The sequence below is a fragment of the Lontra canadensis genome, unplaced genomic scaffold (genome assembly GCF_010015895.1).
Source record: "Lontra canadensis isolate GAN:19392208 unplaced genomic scaffold, GSC_riverotter_1.0 scaffold131, whole genome shotgun sequence".
Lineage (NCBI taxonomy): Eukaryota > Metazoa > Chordata > Mammalia > Carnivora > Mustelidae > Lontra > Lontra canadensis.
In genome coordinates this window covers 1,120,149-1,142,819 of record NW_022631125.1, presented here as the reverse complement: position 1 = coordinate 1,142,819, position 22,671 = coordinate 1,120,149, and the positions used below count along the sequence as shown (strand labels likewise).

Here is a 22,671-nt window from a genome sequence, read left to right as displayed (position 1 = left end):
GGCCCCAGAATCGGATGACCCTAGGGAGCCTCCAGTTTTGCAAGTATAAAAACACTTGCCTACAGGACGGGGTTATTGTGGAATGACATAAGGTCATGAGTATAAAAGCACTTTGGAAGTTATAAACTGTTCTGCAGATTTAAGTATCAAAATAATTGTATTACAACTTTAAGGAAATGGGGCTGTAAAGGAAGCTGTTTTCTGTGGTTACGTGTTACGTTATGAATTCTTCAGCACTTACTCAGAAAAAGTCGTCTTAATCAAACACATATCATTGTCTTTTTGTACAAAGCCCCCTAACAAAGTGCAGCCTGGAGTACAAACGTGAATAAAATACCCACAGTCCCACCCTTAAATAGATCGCCCTCCGAGGTTAACCCGTGTGCTATTTATTGATTTTTTTTTTTCAGGGCAGTTACGACTTGATTCAAAGGCTTTATAGGAAAAAAAAATCCTTTTCAGTTTTTGAGAAAAGTGAAGAGTTCTTTCAGATAGGACAGTATTAATCCACAAAGTAAATACTAATAGCAGTTAAGAGCCTGCGTGTGTGCTGTACTGTGTTAGGTCGTGTTGCCTTCGTTATTACTACTGTCTCAGTGTTTCAAACAAGCAGCAATGGAAAAGCCCCAGAAGTGTCTTTATGTACATCTACATTTTATACTGAATGGAAAAATTATGGGACATTTTGATGGGTTTGGTACTGACCTGCAGGTATCAATGATACATATGTATCAGACAAAGAATGTTTTTCTGTGCTTCTGCTGCTCATACCCAAAGAAAGAAAGAAAACAGAACAGAAGGTGTTAAAATGATCAAAGGCAAAGAAAGATTTTGAGGTTAGACCAAAACTATGTGTTTATTCAATGTAAAAGATAAAGGGAAAAATGGAAGAAAAGCTGTAATTTTCCTACCTAATTTCAGAAACTTAAAATTTGGGGCACTTTTCAGAAACTGAAAAAGGTAGCTCGAGTACCGGTATGGAAAGGCTTCCTCTCATGATTGAAAACCCACAAGGTTAACCACATTTCAGCAGAAGATAAGACTATAAATCAGTTCAGAAGTGGTGACAAGATCCAAGGAGGATAAATTGACCCGTTGAGCTGACGGGTCTTGCCTCCTAGAGACCTCGGCTAACAGATGCCTTGTGCTTTCCAGCAAACCATTCACTAGGTCCATCCGAGCAGATGAGACCCCGGGTGGAGGTGTCAAATTCCTGCTCAACCACCTCCTCTCTAAGCTTGCATCAGCTCCTCACAGGGCAGCCTATTTCTGTGATAGTTTGTTTTTTTACCCCGTGTATATCATTTACTTCAGGGTATAGGATGCCTGAGAGCCCCTTTCTCAAGGCCAGGGATCATCCCTGTTTTCTCAGAAGCCGCTGCCTAGCACCTGGCGAAAAGCAGGAATGTTCAATAAAGATTTCAGTTACTGTCTGACCCGACAAGGATCGGGTTCTTGTCTAACCTCCATACCCATGCATAAACCACAGGCAGCTTCTTGTCGCTGTTTCTCCTGCATGTTTCCATGCAGTAGGTCAGGCAGAGCATAGACTTCAGAGCCAGACACTCTGGGGCTGAGTCTCGGTTCTACCATTTCTAGCTGTGACCTTCCTTGACGTCTCTGAACCTCAGTTCCCTATCTAGGAAGGTCAGGTAACATATCTACCTTACTGCGTTGTCCTGAGGATGTGCCTGGTGTGTAATAAACACTTGAGAACTGGGAGCCCCTGTTATGATGATGATGATGATGATGTTTCCTTAGAACTTAATTCAGGGCATGCTTTGTGGATGTTTTAAAATGAATCAAATATAGACATGCCTTAAGGACATCACAGCACAGAAGAGTGACCTAGCATACCTGCAGGGTCACCCATGGAGTAGGCACGCTGGTGGGACAGGAATTGCGTGGAGCTCTGGGGGTTCACAGATGAGCAAGTGGTACAGCCAGAACTGCTTCCAGGTGGTTAGACTTGCCATCTCAGTATCCACTAGATACAAGGTAGTTTTATTTTCATCTTATAGTATTAATAAACTGCCACCTAGATGATGTATCCAGGTAAGCGATACTGGTAGAGACCGTAAAAACTACGTAAGATTCCACTAAGGTAACTGAATGAAAATGATAATTGGGTTTCTGTAGTATCTGTTGAATTTCTTTAATGTACAAAAGACATTTCATTGGTATTTCTGTCATTGCCGTTTTGTCAAGTCCAAAAGTTTAGAACTGGATTTAGTGACCCTATAAACCTGGTATCATTTAACCCTGCTGTTGATATGCTGGGGCCAGTGTTCCGTGGGACAATTGGAACTAATTTCTTCACATCATCTCTTATTTTTACAAGGCTTTCAGTAAGGGATGATGAGAGAGCTGGCTTTGAACTAATTTCCGGAGGGTTGTTTTGTTTTGTTTTTTTCCCTGCAGAACAAAGTGAAAGTCACAAGAAGAACAGGTAGAAGGAAGTGGATTTGGTTAATACATTTTCAGGAACAGAAAGGGAAATGAGGACTGATTTGTCCTTTGTATCTTTGTTTATCCTACTTGATAGCCACTTAATGTTTTCAGTGAAAGAATATCAAGAGCCTGGTAGACATAATTACTCAAAATTTGAAAGTACCCACAGTCCCTTCAATAGATAAATAGTCAGACTTTGGTACTACCCAACAATAAAAAGGATTAGGCCATTGATAAAACAACCTGGATGTATCTCCAGAGGTCATCCTGGGTCAAAAAAGCCAATCACAAAAGATCACATACTGTATGGTTTTATTTATATAGCATCCTCAAAATGACAAAATTCTAGAAATGGAGAACAGATTAGTAGTAGCCAAGGGTTAAGAGAGGATAGGATAGGAGGAAATGAGGATGGCTGTAGAAGGGCCAAGTGAAAGATCCTTCATTTGGATGGAAATAGTTCTGTAGCTTGCCTGTGCCAATGTCAGTATCCCAGCTGTGTTGTCGTGTGAGTTTCACAAGATGTTACCATGGAGGGGAACTGGGTAAAGGTTCCATGAGATCTCTCTGTATTATTTCTTACAACTGCATGTGAATCCGCAATTATCTCAAAAATTCAAATTTGTTTTTTAAAAAAAATAGCCACAGTAACTTCCATGTGGATAACCACTTGATTTGTGGCTTACACCCTGAATCGTTCGCATAATAAAAGCATACTGCAAAAAGCAGTTGCTTATATAGCAACTTTTTTTCTACTGTAGAAAACTTGGAACATATGGACAAGAACAGAATGAACTATAAATAGGAAAGTAAAAAATCACTGCTGTTATGCTTTTGGTGTATTTCATTCTGTTTTTTCCTGAGTTTGTGTATTTTTTTTCAGTCATAATTGGGAATATACAGTTTATGTGGTTTAGCATTCTTCTTTCTTAAATTTTATATCATACGGATTTCTCTAGGTCTTCAAAATTTTTCAAAAGTAATTTCCATTTGGTTATATATTCTATTATATGGATGTTCTGTATTTAATCATTCTCTAAGTATTTGATATTTTCTCCCATTTTATATGATAAATATCCTCATACGTAAATCTTGGTTGCGTTTCCTATTTTTTCCTTAAGGTAGGTTTTGTAAATGAAATTACTGAATCAAAGTACATGTGCATTTTTAAGGCTCTTTTTCATACATGTTACCAGATTGCATTCTGGGAAAGTGATACTAATTTACATTCTCACCAATAAGTGCATGTGATTGGATGAGGTCCAAGACCAGAAGCAATTAGAAACAGCATAGAGTTCCAGAACAGAAAGATCCAAGATTTTTCCTTATCTAAAGCCAAACTTCTGAACCTCAGCACTGTTGACATTCTGGGCTGCATAATTCTTTCTTGTGAAAGGCTGTTGTGAGCATTGTAGAATGTTTAATAGAATCCCAGGCCTTATGCACTAAACAGATAGTAGCACAAAACATCCCCACCACCACCACAGTTGTGATAACAGAAATGTCTGCAAACTGTCAGATGTCCCCCCTGGGGGGGCAAAATCACCACTGGTTGCAAACTGTTGATCCAAGACTTACACATGCAATGAGGCACTTACTGTTAGAATTTCTCAAACACTAATGTTCCAACGCCTAGCCTCTTAGGGTTCTTTGGAGTACGTATGTGCACGTTGTCTGCAGAGTCAAATTGGCTTAGCATTTCTTTAAGGCTGTGTAAGTGACTTTGTTGCTCCCCAGTATGTAGCTTTCCCTACTAATACCTCTCTGGATTCCTGGTTGTAAGAAGAAATTTAAAGAAAGTGATCCCACTACCATTTCTTTGCCCGGCAAGAATGAGTGGCCCTAATATTTAATATGGTATTTGGAAGTGTCAGTCAGTATGCTCAGCCTTTGTCTTTGTCTTTTGAATGAAAAGGGCCCAACAGATTGAGAACAACTTGATTACCTTGACTTCGTAAAGGAAGGAGAAAGAATGCTAACTTAAGTTTGAGCCTTAAAAATCCTAAGAAGCTGGGGCACCTAGGTGGTTCATTCAGTTAAGCGTCTGACTTGATCTCAGCTTGGGTCTTAATCTCGGGGTCTTGAGTTCAAGCCCCACATTGGGCTCCACACTAGGCATGGAGCCTACTTTAAGGGGGAAAAAAAATCCTAAGAAGCTTATTTTACTCTGCAGGAGCACCCATCCTTCAAAGGTTTTTCCCTCAGAGCTACAGGTGGCTTTACCTTCAGTTCTTGATAGGGTATACTGGTACAGAAGGCTCACCTGTGTGATTTCTGTAATATTTCAGAACATCGTGGGGTAAAAGAAATGACACACTCTTCCCAATGTATAACTTGCTGCACCCAGATCTTTCAGTAGCTCAGTTATATTTGACACATTTCGTCAATTCAAGTAAGACCAGCTTCAGTGTACTTTCAAAAATGATAAGCACACAAATACATTGTCACAAACAGAAACTCACTGAAAATACTCTATCCTTAAGCAAGATGAAGTTCATTTAAGTCTATCCAGTGAAGTCATGAACCTTTGAAGTTATGTTTGTTGGTCCATTGTGCTGAAATCTAAGATTGAGGTTACAAAGGTTAGTTTGACATTGACTTTCTGTTCTGGCTCTTTCTTTTCTGTTTGTTCCCCTTAGGAGCAGTCTCACAGGTACTGGACAGCCTGGAAGAAATTCACGCACTTACAGACTGCAGTGAAAAGGACTTAGATTTTCTACACAGTGTTTTCCAGGATCAGCATCTCCACACACTACTAGATGTAAGTTTGTCTGGGTTTTTTTTTTTTTACTTATTTATTTTTACTGAATTGAATATTTAGTGTGCCTTTTTTAATTTACATGAATTTCTAGACATCCATCATAACAGCCCATTTTCAGTCTTAAGTCTGTGAGAAATGTGGGATATCATCCACTTTAGATTCATAACTAAAATAAAATATATAGTACAAAAGCAATATAGCCTAGCAAGTCACTGTAAAAAGAATTATGTGTGTGTATATGTATATATGTGTGTTTCTCTTAGAAGAATCCCTCTACTCTAGAAAAACACTCCTCAACAGGTACAAAGATGCAGGGATGTGAACGTTAATCATAGACTGGGGGTAAGAGTGAACAGAGGACAGCAGGGAAATAAACCATGGCCTGTGCACCCCTAATAAGGAATATTGGGCAGCAGATGAAAAGAATGAGATGGGTGGGGGGTGCCTGGTTGGCTCAGTTGGTTAAGCATCTGCTTTTGGCCCAGGTCGTGATCTCAGGGAAATGAGGAAGGTTGGTAAAAGGGGACAAGCTTCCACTTATATGATGAATAAGGTCTGACACTCTAATATACAGCATGGTAACTGACTATAGTCGATAATGCTGTATGATATGATGAAATCTGGTAAGAGAGTAGGATTTAAGTGTTCTCACGGGGTGCCTGACTGGCTCAGTCGGTTGGACGTACGACTCTTGATTTCGGCTCAGGTTATGATCTCAGGGTCATGAGATCAAGCCCCTTGTCGGCTCTGCACTGGGTTTGGAGCTTGCTTAAGATTCTCTCTCCCTCCCTCTCTCTCTCTGCCCTTCCCCACCTATCTACACACACAATCTCCTTAAAAAAAAAAAAAGGAACTTAAGTGTTCCTACCCCCCCAAAAAAAGGTTAAATATGTGAGGTGAAGAATGTGTAATTAAGTTGATTATGGAATCCTTTCACAGTATACACATTTATCAAATCCTCACGTTGTACAATTTACATATATTACAATTATGTATGTCAGTTGTCCTTCAATAAAGTTAAATGCACTCAGCAGGATAAGGAAATGCGTCTTCTCTTTAGTGTAATTTAAGTAATTTGAGGGCATTTTCAGATAAGTTTAAATTCAAGTAACTGTTATTTTCCTCAGGTACCAGAAAGCCTTTGAAATGCATTCCATTTGGTGGAGAGCTCTTAACATTTCTTCCTCTTCTTAATTCATTGGCTTCATTATCATTGTCTATCCTTGCTTCACAGGATGCAGAGGGTTTTTGCAAATGGGAATTTCCCACACAAGTCCTGCCCTTTAGTGGAACTAGCAAGTGAGCTCTTCGAAGGAAGCTGTAGCGGAGCATGGAGATTTGGTTTATTTCAGTGGTTAGGGCATTGCTAAGATCTACTGACAGTTTAGATCAAGGACCTTTTGCCTTTGAAAGGCTCAGAGAAATCCAAACGAGTTTTCAAGGTTATGTTTTTCTGACTAGTGGAACAAGGTATATGAGTCCACCCAGCTTGAGACTGCAGGGGAAATGGAAGAATATTGCTAACTTCTACAAGGAGGGCCAGAGAACTCAGACACAGACTGGACTTTGGAAATGAGCCAGGCCACGCTTATTGCCCAATGCTAAGCCCTTCAGACCTCACTGAAAACATGTGCTTTGACTAATTGCAGTGTTCTTGAGTCAACATTGGCACAACTTCAGAAGAGACTCCTAGGTGTTAGGAAAAACATGCTTAAAGTTCATTTGGATTCTTGCGAATTACAAACTTAAGAACGTGTCTACAGTGTCAAGATCTGCCCTCTCAGTGCATCTCAATTGGAAAAGGAGTGTGTGGACTGAGAAGGCGCTGTGCCCAAGAAAAAGACGCCATGTCTGCAGAATTTTGCAGACAAATGCTACACGTGAACCCCAGGACCCCCCACCCCCTGAAATGACTTGACCGTAAGGCCGTCCCTGGGCAGTGCTGGGTTCTGAAGATCCAAACTGACCTATCCTTCAACGAAAAGCTATCATCATGAATGATCTAAGCCATCACTGGAATGTGTCCTCATGATCTAGAGCCCATGAATATAGTTCGTTAAGCTCTTGTCTCAGAACGAAAAGACTACATTTCACTAGTACAATCAGTGAGGTATTCAAGTAGCTGCCATATAGAGAAATGTAATGATTAAAACAATTTTTTCATACTTGAAGTGCTTAAGTGAGAAGACGTGTAGTATGACCAACTCTTGAGAAAAAGCTTTTCAAACTTTGACCATTCATTTCTCTTCCTTCTAATGTTCCATAGCCCATGCTTGGATTGGAATCATTTTGTTTTACAGAATCAACACTGGTTCCTTTTTGGGTTTTGGGGGGTTTGTTTTTAAAGATTTTATTTATTTATTTATTTATTTGACAGAGAGAGACCGCGAGAGAGGGAACATAGCAGGGGGAGTGGGAGAGGGAGAAACTGGCTTCCCACTGAGCAGGGAGCCCGATGCGGGGCTCGATCCCAGGACCTTAGGACCATGACCTGAGTGGAAGGCAGATGCTTAACAACTGAGCCACCCAGGCTCCCCAACACTGGTTCCTTTTTGAAGGATTCCAAGTAGTGACACCTAGTAGCATAGTTTTGTGGACCATGGATTGATTGTCACTTAATCCCACGGAGCCATTTTGTGAACTATCTTTATTACATTTAAATAATTCCTGTTCTTTCAGCAACACTCTAAGTTTGATGTCCTCAGTTTTAAGCTGTCAAAAAGAAACAGGATTAAGTTCCTATAGGAGATGACCGATCATCTAGTACTTTATTTTTTCTAGTCATGCCTTCAAAATAATAAGCTTGAAAATGCGAAGAAATATTATTAAAATTTGAAGGAAACAAAAATCTGTTGTGTTGAGAGAATTTACATTAAAACACAAGGAGAAATATTGTGGTTGTATTGAGAGGGGAAATGCTTTCTGATTTGAATTCTAGTAAAACACACCTGGTTTAATCTGTAGTGTGAGATTAGAAAAAAAAGGAAACCAATCCAGAAATTTCTAAATGTTTGCTCCCCAGCCAGTTCTACCTGGCATATATATGCCGCTCCTCATTTTGGGGAGAGAGGTAAAGAGGCTTAATGAAGAACTGTGTTTGGTCCAGCTTGGTCCATTTGTCTGCTTTCACAAATTATAAGCCCTGTGCAGAGATGGTCTGTGCATAAAATATACAGATCAGTTTTACTAGGAAAAGGTAGTTTGGCCTGTGTATGAGTTTGCTGAGCCTGCCACAACAAAGGGTCACAAACTGGGCGGCTTTAAATAACAGGATCTATTCTCTCACAGTTTGGGAGGCCGGAAGTCCTAAATCAAGGTGTCAGCAGGGCTGTGCTCCCTCCGAAGGCTGCAAGGAAGCCTCCTTCCTTGCCTCTTCCAGCTTCTTCTTGCCTGTGATCCCTGGGGGTTCCTTGGCTTATAGATGCATCCGTCCAGTCTCAGCCCCCGACTTCCCGTGGGGCTTCTCTCTGGATGGTCGTGACTCTGTGCCTTCATGCAGCCTTCTTATAAAGACACACCAGTCATTGAATTTAGGGCCTGCCCTAATCCAGTATGACCACATCCTTTTTTTTTTTAAATTTTATTTTTAAATTTTTATTTTAAATAATATTTTAATTTAAATAAAATAAAATAAAAATTTTTAATTTAATTTAATTATTCAATTATTTTACTATAATAATAATTATTAATAAATAAGTATTGATTATTAATTATAATTATTAAATTGTTTATTTAATTTAAATAAAATAAAACAAAAAATTTTAATTTAAATAATATTTTAAAGTCTTAAAAGATTTTATTTATTTGACAGAGAGAGAGAGATCACAAGTAAGCAAAGAGGCAGGCAGAGAGAGAGGGGGAAGCAGGCACCCTGCTGAGCAGAGAGCCTGATGCGGGGCTCAATCCCAGGACCCTGAGATCATGACCTGAGCGGAAGGCAGGGGCTTAACCCACTGAGCCACCCAGGCGCCCCCCAGTATGACTACATCTTAATTACATCTTCAAAGACCCGGTTTCCAAATAAGGTCACCTTCTGAGGCTCCAGGCAGACATGAATTTTGAGGGGAGAGTATTCAGCCCACTACCACATGGAAAACTGATTTTGCCCTGAATTGATTCTTCAGGTGTGAGTGTAACTTACACAGATTTAACCTTACCTGGTCACTCGTTAAGTGAACTTTGTTGGGAATTGGTGTTAAGGTGTACTTGGGTCTTTTAATGGTAGTCTGAGTTCGTTTTGGGTTGCAACTTGTGTGTGATACATTGGGTTGTCAGATGACAGATGCATTTTTAGACTGAAAAATCAAGGCTTTTTCAGTTAAAAAGCATTTTGCGAATGTTATTTGGTGGTGATCCTTGATCTTCTCAATATCTTGTGGAAATTTTTCTGTTGCAGAATAAATGTTTACTTTGTAAGTCAACAATGTTATAAAACATTGTTAAATGACACATTTCTCTCTCTTTCTCTCTGCCAAACTTTGACAACTAGTTTTAAACATTCACCCACCATCTGTCATACCTCTGAACAGCTGTTAGCATTCATTACAGACTGCTGTTTCCACAGTAAATGTGAAGCCCCACCTAATTAAATTATTTTTGTTGGACGTCCTAAAATTATGTTTAATTTGTGATTAGATTAATAGAGCAGAAGCTCACTGCAGTAGCGACTTAACACTTTATATTGATTTATATGTAGATTTTTATTATAGATTAACTGATATTTTAAAGTACTGCATTAGAAATAAGTCAGTGTCTGGAATCCTCCATATTTTGTATTACCAATATCTTTATTGCAGTTTTTTACTGTTTAGGGAGAGTTAGAGAGTTTTTTTTAAATCCAGCACTGGAAAACTACAACTCTTGATTTACTCTTTTGCTTTTTTGAGATGATATTAAATTAGTAGTCCTATTTGGGAACAGCTTATTTTTAGAACTCAAAGGTTTCCTAAAGTGGGAAAAACTGGAACTTCTGCAGTGGTTTGATTTTTCCAGCAATTTGGGGTTTGAGAAGTAAGTTGATACACTGTTAAGTTTGGATGTTTAAATAGATTACCAGTCAGGAAATGCCAAAGCTAAATTTCCCATGAATTCGTAATCCAGTCGAGTTAGACTTAACTGTCTAGAATATTAAGGCCTGTGGACCTGCTGAACTACTGGAACCTTCTCAGGGTCCCTGCTAGCCTTGAGCATGAGCTTCAGCAGATATGAAAAACCAGCTGGGTAGTGGGCCAGTGGTATGACCTTTGTGCTACTTGCCTCCTGGGGCTGGAGACTGAAGTGCATTGCTGCTCACTGTGGGTATAAGGATCTCCCTTTCCACTCTTTCTAACTGGTGGGCAAAAACTTCCATATCTGTTTCTATAATGTAGATAAACTAGTATATAACTGTAACTAATGCCCAAGTATTAGTGTCAGTAGAAAATTACCACATGACACAAAATTCCTAGGGTAAAGAGAGCTAGAAATAGCATATATCCTGAATATTTTCAAAGTAGTTTTTCTTCATTCTTAATGAAGATATCAACAAACTTAGCCAGAAAAAGAAAGGCTACTAAGTATATGGTCATGCATTAAGCAGCAATAGAAAACGGATACAACCAAAAACAAAGCAAAGTATTGTCTACTCTTACCATTTCTATTCAACATTGTATTGGAGGTTCTGGCCAGTGCAGTAAAGCCAGAAAAAGAAATTCAAGGTTATGCAGATAAGAAAAGAAGAAGTAAAACCATTTTCTCACAGAGATATGTTCTTGTATGTAGAAAAGCCTAAGGAATCTACCAAAAAAATTTATTAGAACTAATAGGCAAGTTTAGCAAGACTGCAGGATAAAAGATCAATATACAAAAATTAACTGTATTTCTACACAGCAGTAAATCATGTGAATGTAACTATAAAATCAGTAGTTTTACAAGTAGTAAATCATGTGAATGTAAAATTAAAGAAATACAATACCACTGAAAAGAATAAAATATTTGGTGACTTGAACAAAGGAAGTTTAGGACTCATACACTGAAAACTACAAATGTTGCTGAAAGAAAGTAAAGAAGGTCACAATAAATGGAGAAAGAGAGAGATATTGTTGGATTGGAAGACTAGTATTGTTATGGTGACAGTTTTCCCCATATCCACCTATAGATTCAAGACAGCCCTTATCAACATCTCAGCAGAATTTTTTTGTAGAAGTTAACAAGCTGATCCTAAAATTTATATGGAAATGCAAAAACAATTTTGAAAAAAGATCAAAGTTGGAGAACTGATTTCAAAGCTTTTTGCAAAGCTACCGTAATGCAAAAGCTGAGTATTGGTATGAGGATAGACATATAGATCAGTGAAACAGAATAGAGTTCAGAAATAAACCTTCCCATTCGTGACCCAGTTCAGCAAAGGCACCAGGCAATTCAGTGGAAAAAGGGTAGTGGTGGTGTTTTTTTTTTTAAACACGGTGCTATGACTATCCATATGCAAAGAAATTAACTTAGACCCTTGCCTCATACCCCACACCAAAAATTTCCACAAAATGAATCATAGATCCATTTTAAGCTTAAAATAATAAAAACTTGTAAAGAAAATGTAGGAGTAAATCTTCATTACCTTGGGTTAGGCCAGGAGCTCTTAGATTCAACACAAGGGAACTCTTGGGGATGAAGGAGCTGTTCTGAAACTGAATTAAGATGGTGGTTGTACAAAGAGACTAAGAATCTATACTCAGAAAACTATAAAGTACTCATGAAAGAAATTGAGGAAAACACGAAGAAATGGAAAAATGTTCCATGCTCCTGGATTGGAAGAATAAATATTGTGAAAATGTCGATGCTACCTAAAGCAATCTACACATTTAATGCAATTCCTATCAAAGTACCATCCTTTTTTTTTCAAAGAAATGGAACAAATAATCCTAAAATTTATATGGAACCAGGAAAGACCTCGAATAGCCAAAGGAACATTGAAAAAAAAAGCTAAAGTTGGTGGCATCACAATTCCGGACTTCAAGCTCTATTACAAAGCTGTCATCATCAAGACAGCATGGTACTGGCACTAAAACTGAATTAAGATGGTAGTTGTACAACTGTATAAATTTACTCAGCATCTTCAAACTGTACACTTACAGTGGGCAAATTGTGTAGTTTATAAATGATGCACCAATAAAGCTTTCAAAAGTGAAAAATGAGAAGGAATTCCCTTTTACCTTAAAAAAATCTATTTTACCCTTTTTATCTTATTTTAAGGTCAAGCACTGTTGGAAGTTCCTTCCATGTGCTATAGGTTATAGTGTACTCTGGATCCCATAATGTCTTTGGAACCCATCACTCCGACTATAAACAGCACTGTCCAGTCTCCTGGAGTTGTTCCTCTGTCCTGACACCAGTCCAGCAAAGCCCTACGGCCTGCCCTCACCAGTGCCCAAAGCCCACCTTGAAGGGGTCATCCTAGCAGATTTCACAGGGTCAGCACACTGACTTCCTCTTCTCAGCAGTTCATGTTAGGGCTAAGAATTTACCGCTTACTGACTTGAGAATGCTAAATTTGCTTTTCTGTCCCAAGAACTGTTTTTATTAACCAGTGCATTGTTGTGCCTCATGAAAGATGCCCAAATTGACTTTTTTCTAATTTAAAAGCGCTATGAGGGACGCCTGGGTGGCTCAGTTGATTAAGCCGCTGCCTTCGGCTCTGGTTGTGATCCCAGGGTCCTCGGATCGGGTCCCACATCGGGCTCCTTACTCAGCGGGAAGTCTGCTTCTGCCTCTGCCTGCCACTCTGCCTGCTTGTGCTCTCTCTCTCTGACTGATAGATAGATAGATAGATAAATAAAATCTTTTTAAAAAATAAAAACACTATGAATTACATAATTTTATCTATTTTTTCAATAAGGGGATTACCTTCTCAGAGCAATGTGTTTCAGCTATTCATTTCTTTTACATGCAAATACATATTTGTCATTTCCCAAAGTTCACAGCTTTTTAACAAACATGACCTAATACCAATATTTTTGTCTTTTTACTGTGGTAAAATATACCTGACATAAACATACCATGGTAACCATTTTCAGCGTACGATTCGGTGACATTAAGTACGTTCACACTGTTGGCGCAACCATCGCCACCGTCCACCTCCAGAACTCCTTCCAGCTTCCGCAACTGAAACCCCCATACCTATGAAACAGCAACCCACCAGTTCCTTCTCTCCCCAGCCCCTGCTGACCACTGCTCTACTTTCAGCCTCAGGGACTCTGACTAGCATAGATACCTCGTGTAAGTGGAATCCTACCGCATTTGTTCTTCGATGACTGCCTGGCTTATTTCATCTCATCTAGTATCCTCAGTGTTCATTCAGGCTGTAGCGTGTGTCACTCTCTCCTTCCTTTTCAAGGCTCGAAACTATTCCCTTGTACGTGTACACCACATTTGGTTTATCCATTCTTCCAATATGAATGCTTTTTGATAGACCATTGTATAACAGAGAAGACCAAATTCTGAAAACTAAGCCTGTCCAGTAGTAGGGAATCCATCCTTCATTCCATCCCCCGGGCAGTTGCTCTCTCTGGGGCACCACGTTAACTCCTGTGTTCTACATCTTTGTGAAAGGAATGTGTGATTTTCACTGAAACTATGATTAACCGTAGGAGTCTCTCTGGTTCCCTTATTTGTTCAGACGAATTACTTCTTAAAACAGGGACTGGAATTTACTCTGAAATACCAAGAGTAATGAATCAGCTTGTCCCTGGTCCCAGTGTTGGCCACTGAGTGCCCCTCTCTTTTTATGGCACCACAGTCAACTTTACCAGAAGGCAGAGGAATGTTCAAAAAGCCATCACAGTGCAACAAGGCCTGATTCTTCTTCATGCTGTTCTCAAGGAAGGGAGGAGTTTTCCCCCAGAAAGGAATGTGACATGCTCACTTGAAGAATATTTGATGGGGTTGGCTTGCAGCATCCTAATCCAAGAACATAGCTGCTTTCTCCTCTTTCTGGCCGATCTAACACTGTCTCATTAAAACCTCTTCTGCCAAAATTTTTTGTTCTCTTTTAACTTGCCACAATAGAAATCGATCTTTGCAGAGCGCCTGGGTGGCTCAGTTGGTTAAGCATCTGCCTTGGGCTCCGGTCATGATCCTGGAGTCCTGGGATCAAGCCCCACGTAGGGCTCCCTGCTCTGTGGGGAGTCCGCTTCTCCCTCTGCCCCTGCCCCCTTCTCATGCTCTCGCTCTCAAATAAATCTTTTAAAAGTAAATTTTAAAAAAATTTTTAAAGAAATGAGGCTTCAACACTTCTTTAATGTTAGTGTTTTAATGGAAAAGAAATTCATATCCTAGTGAAATTTCTCATAGGTAGGCAGACGCTTGTATCTGGTATTAAAAAGTTCCATATTCCAGAAAGCTTGAGTAAAAGCAGAATAAAGCCTCCTGCATCATCTAACTAGTGGTGTTTCCTTATGCTTTCTTTTGCTTGCTCAAGAATAGGCATTATGGGGGCACCTGGATGGCTCAGTGGGTTAAAGCCTCTGCCTTCAGCTCAGGTCATGATCCCAGGGTCCTGGGATCGAGCCCCGCATCAGGCTCTCTGCTCAGCAGGGAGCCTGCTTCCCCCTCTCTCTCTGACTGCCTGCCTCTCTGACTACTTGTGATCTCTCTTTCTCTGTCAAATAAATAAATAAAATCTTTAAAAGAAAAAAAAAGAATAGGCATTATGATTTGTTTCTTACCGGGCTTAATTTTAGAGTTAATTGCCAACTGAAAAAGGCCGACAGAACAGTCATGTTAGGTCATCTGAGGCCACTGCTTGAGTTTTTCAGAAAGAGCTGTCAGCTGCCCAGAATCTGCCACAGTGGTCTATATTGTTAGGCCACCGAAGGGATGGTCTTTTTAGTCGGAACTAGGAGGTCAAGCAAGTCTTAATTTCTTGGTTTCAAAAATAAATCTCCGTAAGTATGATGTTCTAATGGGCAGGAAACAAAAGCAGCTCTGTACACAGACACTAAAACCTAAACTAAACGAGGGCCTCCTTTGGGGTACTTTCACTGTCAAAATCCACAGTATTTTGCATCCCTCTGAAGAACTCAAATTGGCCCAGGTGAACTGATTGTTCAGTTTCCTATTCTGCTGCCAGAGGAAAACTTTCATAATTGATTTAGTTACAGTAGCATACGACTAAGCCAGCTGGGCCCCTTCTTAAGACTTCAGGTAAGGGTATATACCCCATCGTGATTTTCTAAAGCTTGATTTAAGCTAGCATTTAAGGCTAACGTTTTCCTGGAACATCTAACTCAAGGGCTCCCAGGACCATTCTTACTGAGCACAAAATCAGATACGTATTTCTAACTTTACCCAAAATAACCTGGGCCATAGCAGTGGTGGGCAGCCCCTGAACCTTTCTCCAGGGTAAATCTAACTTCCAGGGGCACCTGGGTGGCTCAGTCATTAAGCATCTGCCTTCGGCTCAGGTCATGATCCCGGGGTCTTGGGATCCAGCCCCTCATCAGGAGGAGCTCAGTGGGGAGCCTGCTTTTCCCACTCCCCGCTGCTTGTGTTCCCTCTCTCGCTAAGTCTCTCTCTATCAAATAAATAAATAAGTCCTTTAAAAAATAAAATTTATGAAATTTAGCTATTTACATCTTTTCTGACTTTTCAGAGGGAAAGTCAGCACAAAATAGAAATTGTGAAGGATAGCACTCAAATGAAATGAAAGCGTATTCTTCAAATGAATGGAGTGTATTATGTCCACACAAATGGAGATTCATCTGTGAAACTAATCTTTGAGGGCTTCCTTCAACTATTTTTTAAAAATTAAATTGATTTTTAGAAGTTTTATGGAATATTAATTCTTAGGAAAAACGATTTTCAGTGCAGAGAGGAAAGGTATTTTTTTAATCCCATAAAAGAAAAATGTCCTGGGTGATTTTAATTTCTTTTTGTAAATCATAATATCTCAATGCATAATCATTTTTAATTTCTTTTTGTAAATCATAATATCTCAATGCATAATTATTCTTAGATTTGTGAGCAGGATAGGTTATAGAAGTTCATTGCAAAGTTTCATTGTAGCTTCTTAAATTTTTGAAAATCCCACTTTATATTTTTTATCTTACATTAGTCATCATATAGTACATCATTAGTTTTTGATGTAGTGTTCCAAGATTCATTGTTTGCGTATAACACCCAGTGCTCCATGCAGTACATGCCCTCCTTAATATCCATCACCAGGCTCACCCATCCCTCCTCCCTGCTCCCCTCTAAAACCTTCAGTTTGTTTCCCAGAGTCCACAGTCTCTCGTGATTCATCTCCCCCTCTGATTTCCCCCACTTCATTTCTCCCTTCCTTCTCCTAATGTCCTCCATGCTATTCCTGATGTTCCACAAATAAGTGAAACCATATGATAATTGACTTTCTCTACTTGACTTATTTCACTCAGCATAATCTCCTGCAGTTCCGTCCATGTTGATGCAAAAGTTGGGTATTCATCCTTTCTGATGGCTGCGTAATATTCCATTGTATATATGGACCACATCTTCTTTTTTTGTTTGTTTGTTTTAAAGGACCACATCTTCTTTATCCATTCATCTGTTGAAGGGCATCTTGGCTCTTTCCACAGTTGAGCTATTGTGGACATTGCTGCTATGAACATTGGGGTGCATTGTGGCCCTTTTCACTGCATCTCTGTCTTTGGGGTAAATACTCAGTAGTACAATTGCTGGGTCATAGGCTAGCCCTATTTTTAATTTTTTTTTAAGATTTTATGTATTTATTTGACAGATCATAAGTAGGCAGAGAGGCAGGCAGAGAAAGGGGGAAGCAGGCTCCCAGCTGAGCAGAGAGCCCATTGTGGAGCTCGATCCCAGCACCCTGGGATCATGACCCAAGCCGAAGGCAGAAGCTTTAACCCACTGAGCCACCCAGGCGCCCCTATTTTTAACTTTTTGAGGAACCTCCACACTTTTCCAAAGTGGCTGTACCACCTTGCATTCCCACCAACAGTGACAGTGTAAGAGGGTTCCCCCTTCTCCACAACATCTCCAACATTTGTTATCTCTTGCCTTGTCCATTTTTGCCATGCTAACTTGGTGTAAGGTGGTATCTCAATGTGGTTTTTATTTGAATTCCCCTGATGGCTAATGATGATGAACATTTATTCATGTGTCTGTTAGTCATTTGTATGTCTTCTTTGGAGAAGTGTCTGTTCATATCTTCTGCCCATTTTTTGACTTAATTATTTGTTTTTTGGGTGTTGAGTTTGAGTGAGAAGTTCTTTATAGATCTTAGATATCATTCCTTTATCTGTAGTGTCATTTGCAAATATGTTCTCCCATTCTGTGGGTTGCATCTTTTTTTGTTGACTGTTTCCTTTGTTGTCCAGAAGCTTTTTATCTTGATGAAGTCTGAGGAGTTCATTTTCACTTTTGTTTCCCTTGCCTTTGGAGACGTGTCTTGAAAGAAGTTTCTGTAGCTGATGTTGAAGAGGTTACTGCCTATGTTCTCCTATGTTTTAGGACTTTGATGGATTCCTGTCTCACATTGAGGTCTTGCATCCATTTAGAGTTCATCTTTGTGTATGGTGTAAGCGAATGGTTGAGTTTCATTCTTCCGTATATAGCTGTCCAGTTTTCCCAGCACCATTTATTGAAGAGATAATCTTGTTTCCATTGGATATTTTTTCCTGCTTTGTCAAAGATTAGTTGACTATAGAGTTGAGGGTCCCTCCATATCTGGGCTCTCTACTCTGTTCCACTGATCTATGTGTCTGTTTTTGTTCCAGTACCATGCTGTTTTGGTGATCACAGCTTTGTCATATAGCTTGAAATCAGGCATCATGGTGCCCCCAGCTTTGTTTTTCGTAGTAAATCACCTTTCCCTCACAGTTTGCCAGATTTCAAATGTATTTTTAAAAAATACTGTTGGAGGGCACCTGGGTGGCTCAATGGGTTAAGCCTCTCCCTTCGGCTCAGGTCACGATCTCCGGGTCCTGGATCGAGTCCCACATCGGGCTCTCTGCTTGGCAGGGAGCCTGCTTCCTCCTCTTTCTCTGTGCCTACTTGTGATCTTTCTCTGTCGAATAAATAAATAAAATCTTAAAAAAAAATACTGTTGGATATCAACAGCTGACCCCAGGTTCACTAAAAAGAAGTGACACACTGAAGCTTGTTTCTAATCACTGAGCTTCTTCAGATAACTTAAACTGTACAGAAAGTTTTATTTTAAATAAGATGCCCTGTTTCCAGGGCAAGTCATTCCCGTTATTGTTAGGCGGTGTAAATCCGTGAACAGCATTATCATCTGTTGTACCAGGATCGCAGACACACTTCATTACATACTTTTCAGCTAAATATTTGACTCTTGAAAACTTGAATTGCTTTCCAGCAGGCAGCTTGTTCAGTCTCTTTGAAGGAAGTGGTAAGAGGGTGGGTTCCTCATGAACTTGAATGGAGTTCCCTACAACTCTACAAAGCCATTCACCATTCTGCAGTCCCGTTGCAAAAGTTATCATCTTATCTCAGCCAATACGCATTCTGTCCTGAGATTTGGTTTCCTCTGTGCTAAAGTCAGTGGGACATACAACCCCGTGAGAGTAACTTTATGGTTCTCTGCCAACCATTCCATTTTAAATGTTGATCTTGCTGAATGCTGCATATAAACTGGGAGCAAAACAAAGGCTTCTGTTTGAGGGCTAGAAACCAGAAGAGCATGAGATATGATGGAGTATGGTTTTAAAAAAAAAGGAAACTTGATTTAGTGTGTGGGATATGAATAAAAAGTGACATCTTAACAGGTTTCATCTTTATGTTTGGAAGTACACTCTCAGGAAAGTTGAATTTAATATTACCACCAACTTTAGTCTGCTCTGTTTAAAATAGCCAATCTCCAATATAGAATTGTGTCCTCCTAACAGAACTGTACTTCTGTTTCTTAAGGCAGAAAGATTAAGCGTGTGCACCTAGCTGTGTGTGGCCATATCTGACCCAGCGCCAGAGACGAGCAGAGAGCTGTGTGTCTGAGACAGCGTCCAACAGTCTGTTCCCCTTACAGCTGTCCACATTTCCTTGTTCTGCTGTGTGTGTGTGTGTGTGTGTGTGTGTGTGTGTTTTAATAAAAAGTGCTGAAGTTGGGGAACCTTAACTTCATTGGAAAGAGAGAACAGTAACAGATTCATTCTTGTTTTCTCTCTAGGGATAACTTTTTTTCTAAAGATTTTATTTATTGAGCAAGAGAGCAAGCATGAACAGGGCGAGGGACAGAGGGACAGGGAGAAGCAGGCCCCCCGCTGAGCAGCAATTTCCAGGCCCCTCTCTAGGGATAAATTATTAACATTCTTCCCTCCCTCTGCCTCATCTTCTACACCTCAGCTTTACAAATACACTCAATGCCTTTAAACTGAGGGTTACCAGAGGGGAGGCAGGCAGGGGAATGGGGTAAATAGGGGATGGGATTGAGGCGGGCGCTCATGATGAGCTCTGGGTGATATGTGGAAGTATTGGGTCACAGTGTTACACCTGGAACTCATATAACACTGTATGTTAACTGGAAGTAAGAACTTAGGAGGCGCCTGGATGGCTCAGTTGGTTAAGCATCCGAGTCCTGAGTTTGGCTCAGGTCATGATCTCAGAGTCATGAGATCGAGCCCCGCATCAGGTGCCACACTAAATGTGGAGGCTGCCTAAGATTCCCTATCTCCCTCTTCACATCCTCCCCCACCCCCACCCCACCACACTCACTCTCTCTGAAAAAAAAAATGAAACAAAGTTCAAAAACAAATACACTTGATATCTTCAAATAGCAGGAAAGCAAATAGCAGAAAGAAATATATTTTACCATTTCGATCCACCATGAACTTAAGCTTCTCAAGCAGGGATTGGCAAACTATGGTGCTCAGGCCAAATCCAGCCAGCCACCTATTTTTGGAAATAAAGTTTTATTGGAACACCGCCATGTCCATTCACTGATGGGTTGTTAATGGCCGCCTTTACATACAGGGCAAGGCTGAGTAGGCTGACAGAATCCTTACCATCACAAAGCCTGAGATATTTATCACCAGGAAATGAATAGAATTCTAGCATTCTTTAACAGGGCAAGGTTTGCAGTTGATTGGCTAATATCTTCCAAATCATTTTTAGTATTTTTTTCCTACAACCTGTAAGTAGCATTCTCTACAGTTCCCTCCCCAAATATTTGCTGAAGGTTGTCTCCCTGGCAGAAGACTTTGTGTGTTCCTGAATTCTAATATAAAGCAAGGAAGTCTGGTATGAGAGAAAGGATTGCACATCAGGAGTTCACGGTCTAGTCGCTGCTGTTCTGGCTACAGAACCTTGAGCGTGACACTTAACGTCACTGGACCTCTGCTTCCTCTTTAAAATGGAGGAGCTGAAGAAGCAAATTACCTTTAAAAAAGTGGAAGAGCTGAACCTTATTTGATGAAGTAAATCAGCCTTGAAACATACCCAAAAGAAATATGGTCAAAATAGATCTCTTAATTTTGAGGGAAAGTTTTAACTATGCAGGAAGGACCAAAGGTAAATGATACCTGGCTCCTAAAGAAACAAGCTAAGAAAGTATTCCCAGTCTGTTTATTTTTAGGTCACTCTGAAATTTTTTTTGAAATATCTATTTCCAGTTCCTCTGCACCAGCTCAAATATGCCTTTATTTTTTAAAGAAACATGTATTAAGCATCTCCAGTGTACTCAGCCCCATGTGAGGCGCTGTTACTAAATGTCAGGGAACTCAAGAGTCTGGTCATGGAAAAGAGAAAGCAGCCCTTAAACAGCATGTTCCAGAATCCTCTCCCTCGGGCAGCTAGGGTCCTCTTGGCTATCGATGCGCTTGATGTGGCAGTCGTCAGATGCTGGCTTTGTCCTGGGTTCTGCATCATCAGTAGACTCTGGAGCTGGCCTCAGCAGCACCCTCTCAGCTCCTGCACCCAGGCGTTAGCCCACAGCTAATTATTTCTGGATCCCTTTGTTCCGTGCAGGCAGCCCTCTTGGACAGGGCTCCATCAAGATGGCTGCAGCCGGATCACACTCTGAGGCAGCTCCTTGACTCATGGGAAACACTACAGGTGTGGGGTGCCCTACCGCCTGCCTCACCCTGCTGGCAAGGGCTGCCCCGGCCAGGAGAGAGGCAGGCATCAATATGTTTTTACTCGGGACCACAAATGTCACCTGTCAAGCCGCCCCAAGCACTCTCTCTCACAGTACCCCCGGTACACCGAGATGGGCCTCCTAAGTCACTGCCACTCGGCAAGCATCCCTCCAGAGAGTGAGATAACGAGCTCTCGTTACTGGCACCTCCATTTTCTGGGTGTGGTTCTCGTGGAGCACCGACCACCCTTCCCTGGCATGAGGAAAAAGGCAACTCCCTCTGCCCTCCTACCCCGGAGGAAGGAAGGGGAGATCAAATACTTGGTCTCCTCATCCTGTGACTCTGACAGATGCCAGACTTCTGCCTCTGTAGGCAGAACGGGGCATGCGGGTGAGTACGGAAGGGCCGTTTTGGCTGCCTTCCAGCAAGCCCTAGAAGGACGGTCTGGCAGCTTTCTAGCAGGCTCAGTGCTACTTCCTTCCTATAGGCCTTAGCTCTGGGCTCCAGCTGAAGGTACAAGAGGTACAGAGGAAGTCCCAAATCATATCATTCTAGATAGTCTTTATGCATGCTGCAGCCTTCCTTTGTTCTCAAAACCCAGCCACGTCTCACAAAATCTTCACAAAGCCTTCACAAAACCACCTAGACTTGGACTTTGAATCCCTAAGAACGAGAATTTGAAAAGCTACATTATTTCTCAGACCACGGTTTTAAAACACTAACGTTACATTGCATTAAAGCCTTCCTCCATGGAGGACTTTTTCTTTACCTGCTTTGACACATTTCTAAATGGTTTGTATTTGGGCGCCTGCGTGGCTCAGTGGGTTAAACCTCTGCCTTCAGCTCAGGTCATGATCTCAGGGTCCTGGGATTGAGCCCTGCTTCGGGCTCTCTGCTCAGCGGGGAGCCTGCTTCCCCCCCCCCCATCTCTCTCTGCCTGCATCTCTGCCTACTTGTGATATCTGTCAAATAAATAAACAAAATCTTTAAAAAATAAACAAATAAATAAATGGTTTGTATTTGTTGTAGGTATCGCTAAAATATTTTGAGTGCTAAAGGCAAAAACCCAGTCCCAGAAAGTGAAGAGGAGAAATGAAGGTCGGCATCTTAGGCATGCATTTCCAGATAGTCTCCAACTTGGGGCTCACTCAGCTGAGATCCCTTCCAGTTGATAGCACTGGGAACCATACTGCTCTCAGGTTCTCAACAGGATTCAGCTGACACAGGTTTCTGGGCTTTTGGCTCTATGTGTCTTTGGAATCTGGGAGTTTTTTGAGGACAAGACTGTCCTCTTTTTCATTTTCATAACCCCAGTAAAGAGAACTGCATGGCCTAGTACATAGTAGGAGCTCAGTTGGTGGATGGATGGATAGATGAGGAGACAACAAGGACTCACTT

At 40.7% G+C, this 22,671-nt stretch overlaps 1 protein-coding gene across 13 annotated transcripts in view; it reads left to right on the top strand.

Annotated features, from left to right (window-relative positions):
- The window catches only part of CASK (calcium/calmodulin dependent serine protein kinase), a 354,889-nt gene that overhangs the window by 273,001 nt on the left and 59,217 nt on the right, over positions 1-22,671 (top strand). For all 13 annotated transcript variants that reach the window (XM_032842480.1, XM_032842489.1, XM_032842484.1 and 10 more), the window contains one exon: positions 5,091-5,212. In XM_032842480.1, coding sequence (XP_032698371.1) covers positions 5,091-5,212 — 122 coding nt within the window. The remainder of the gene's footprint in view (positions 1-5,090; positions 5,213-22,671) is intronic.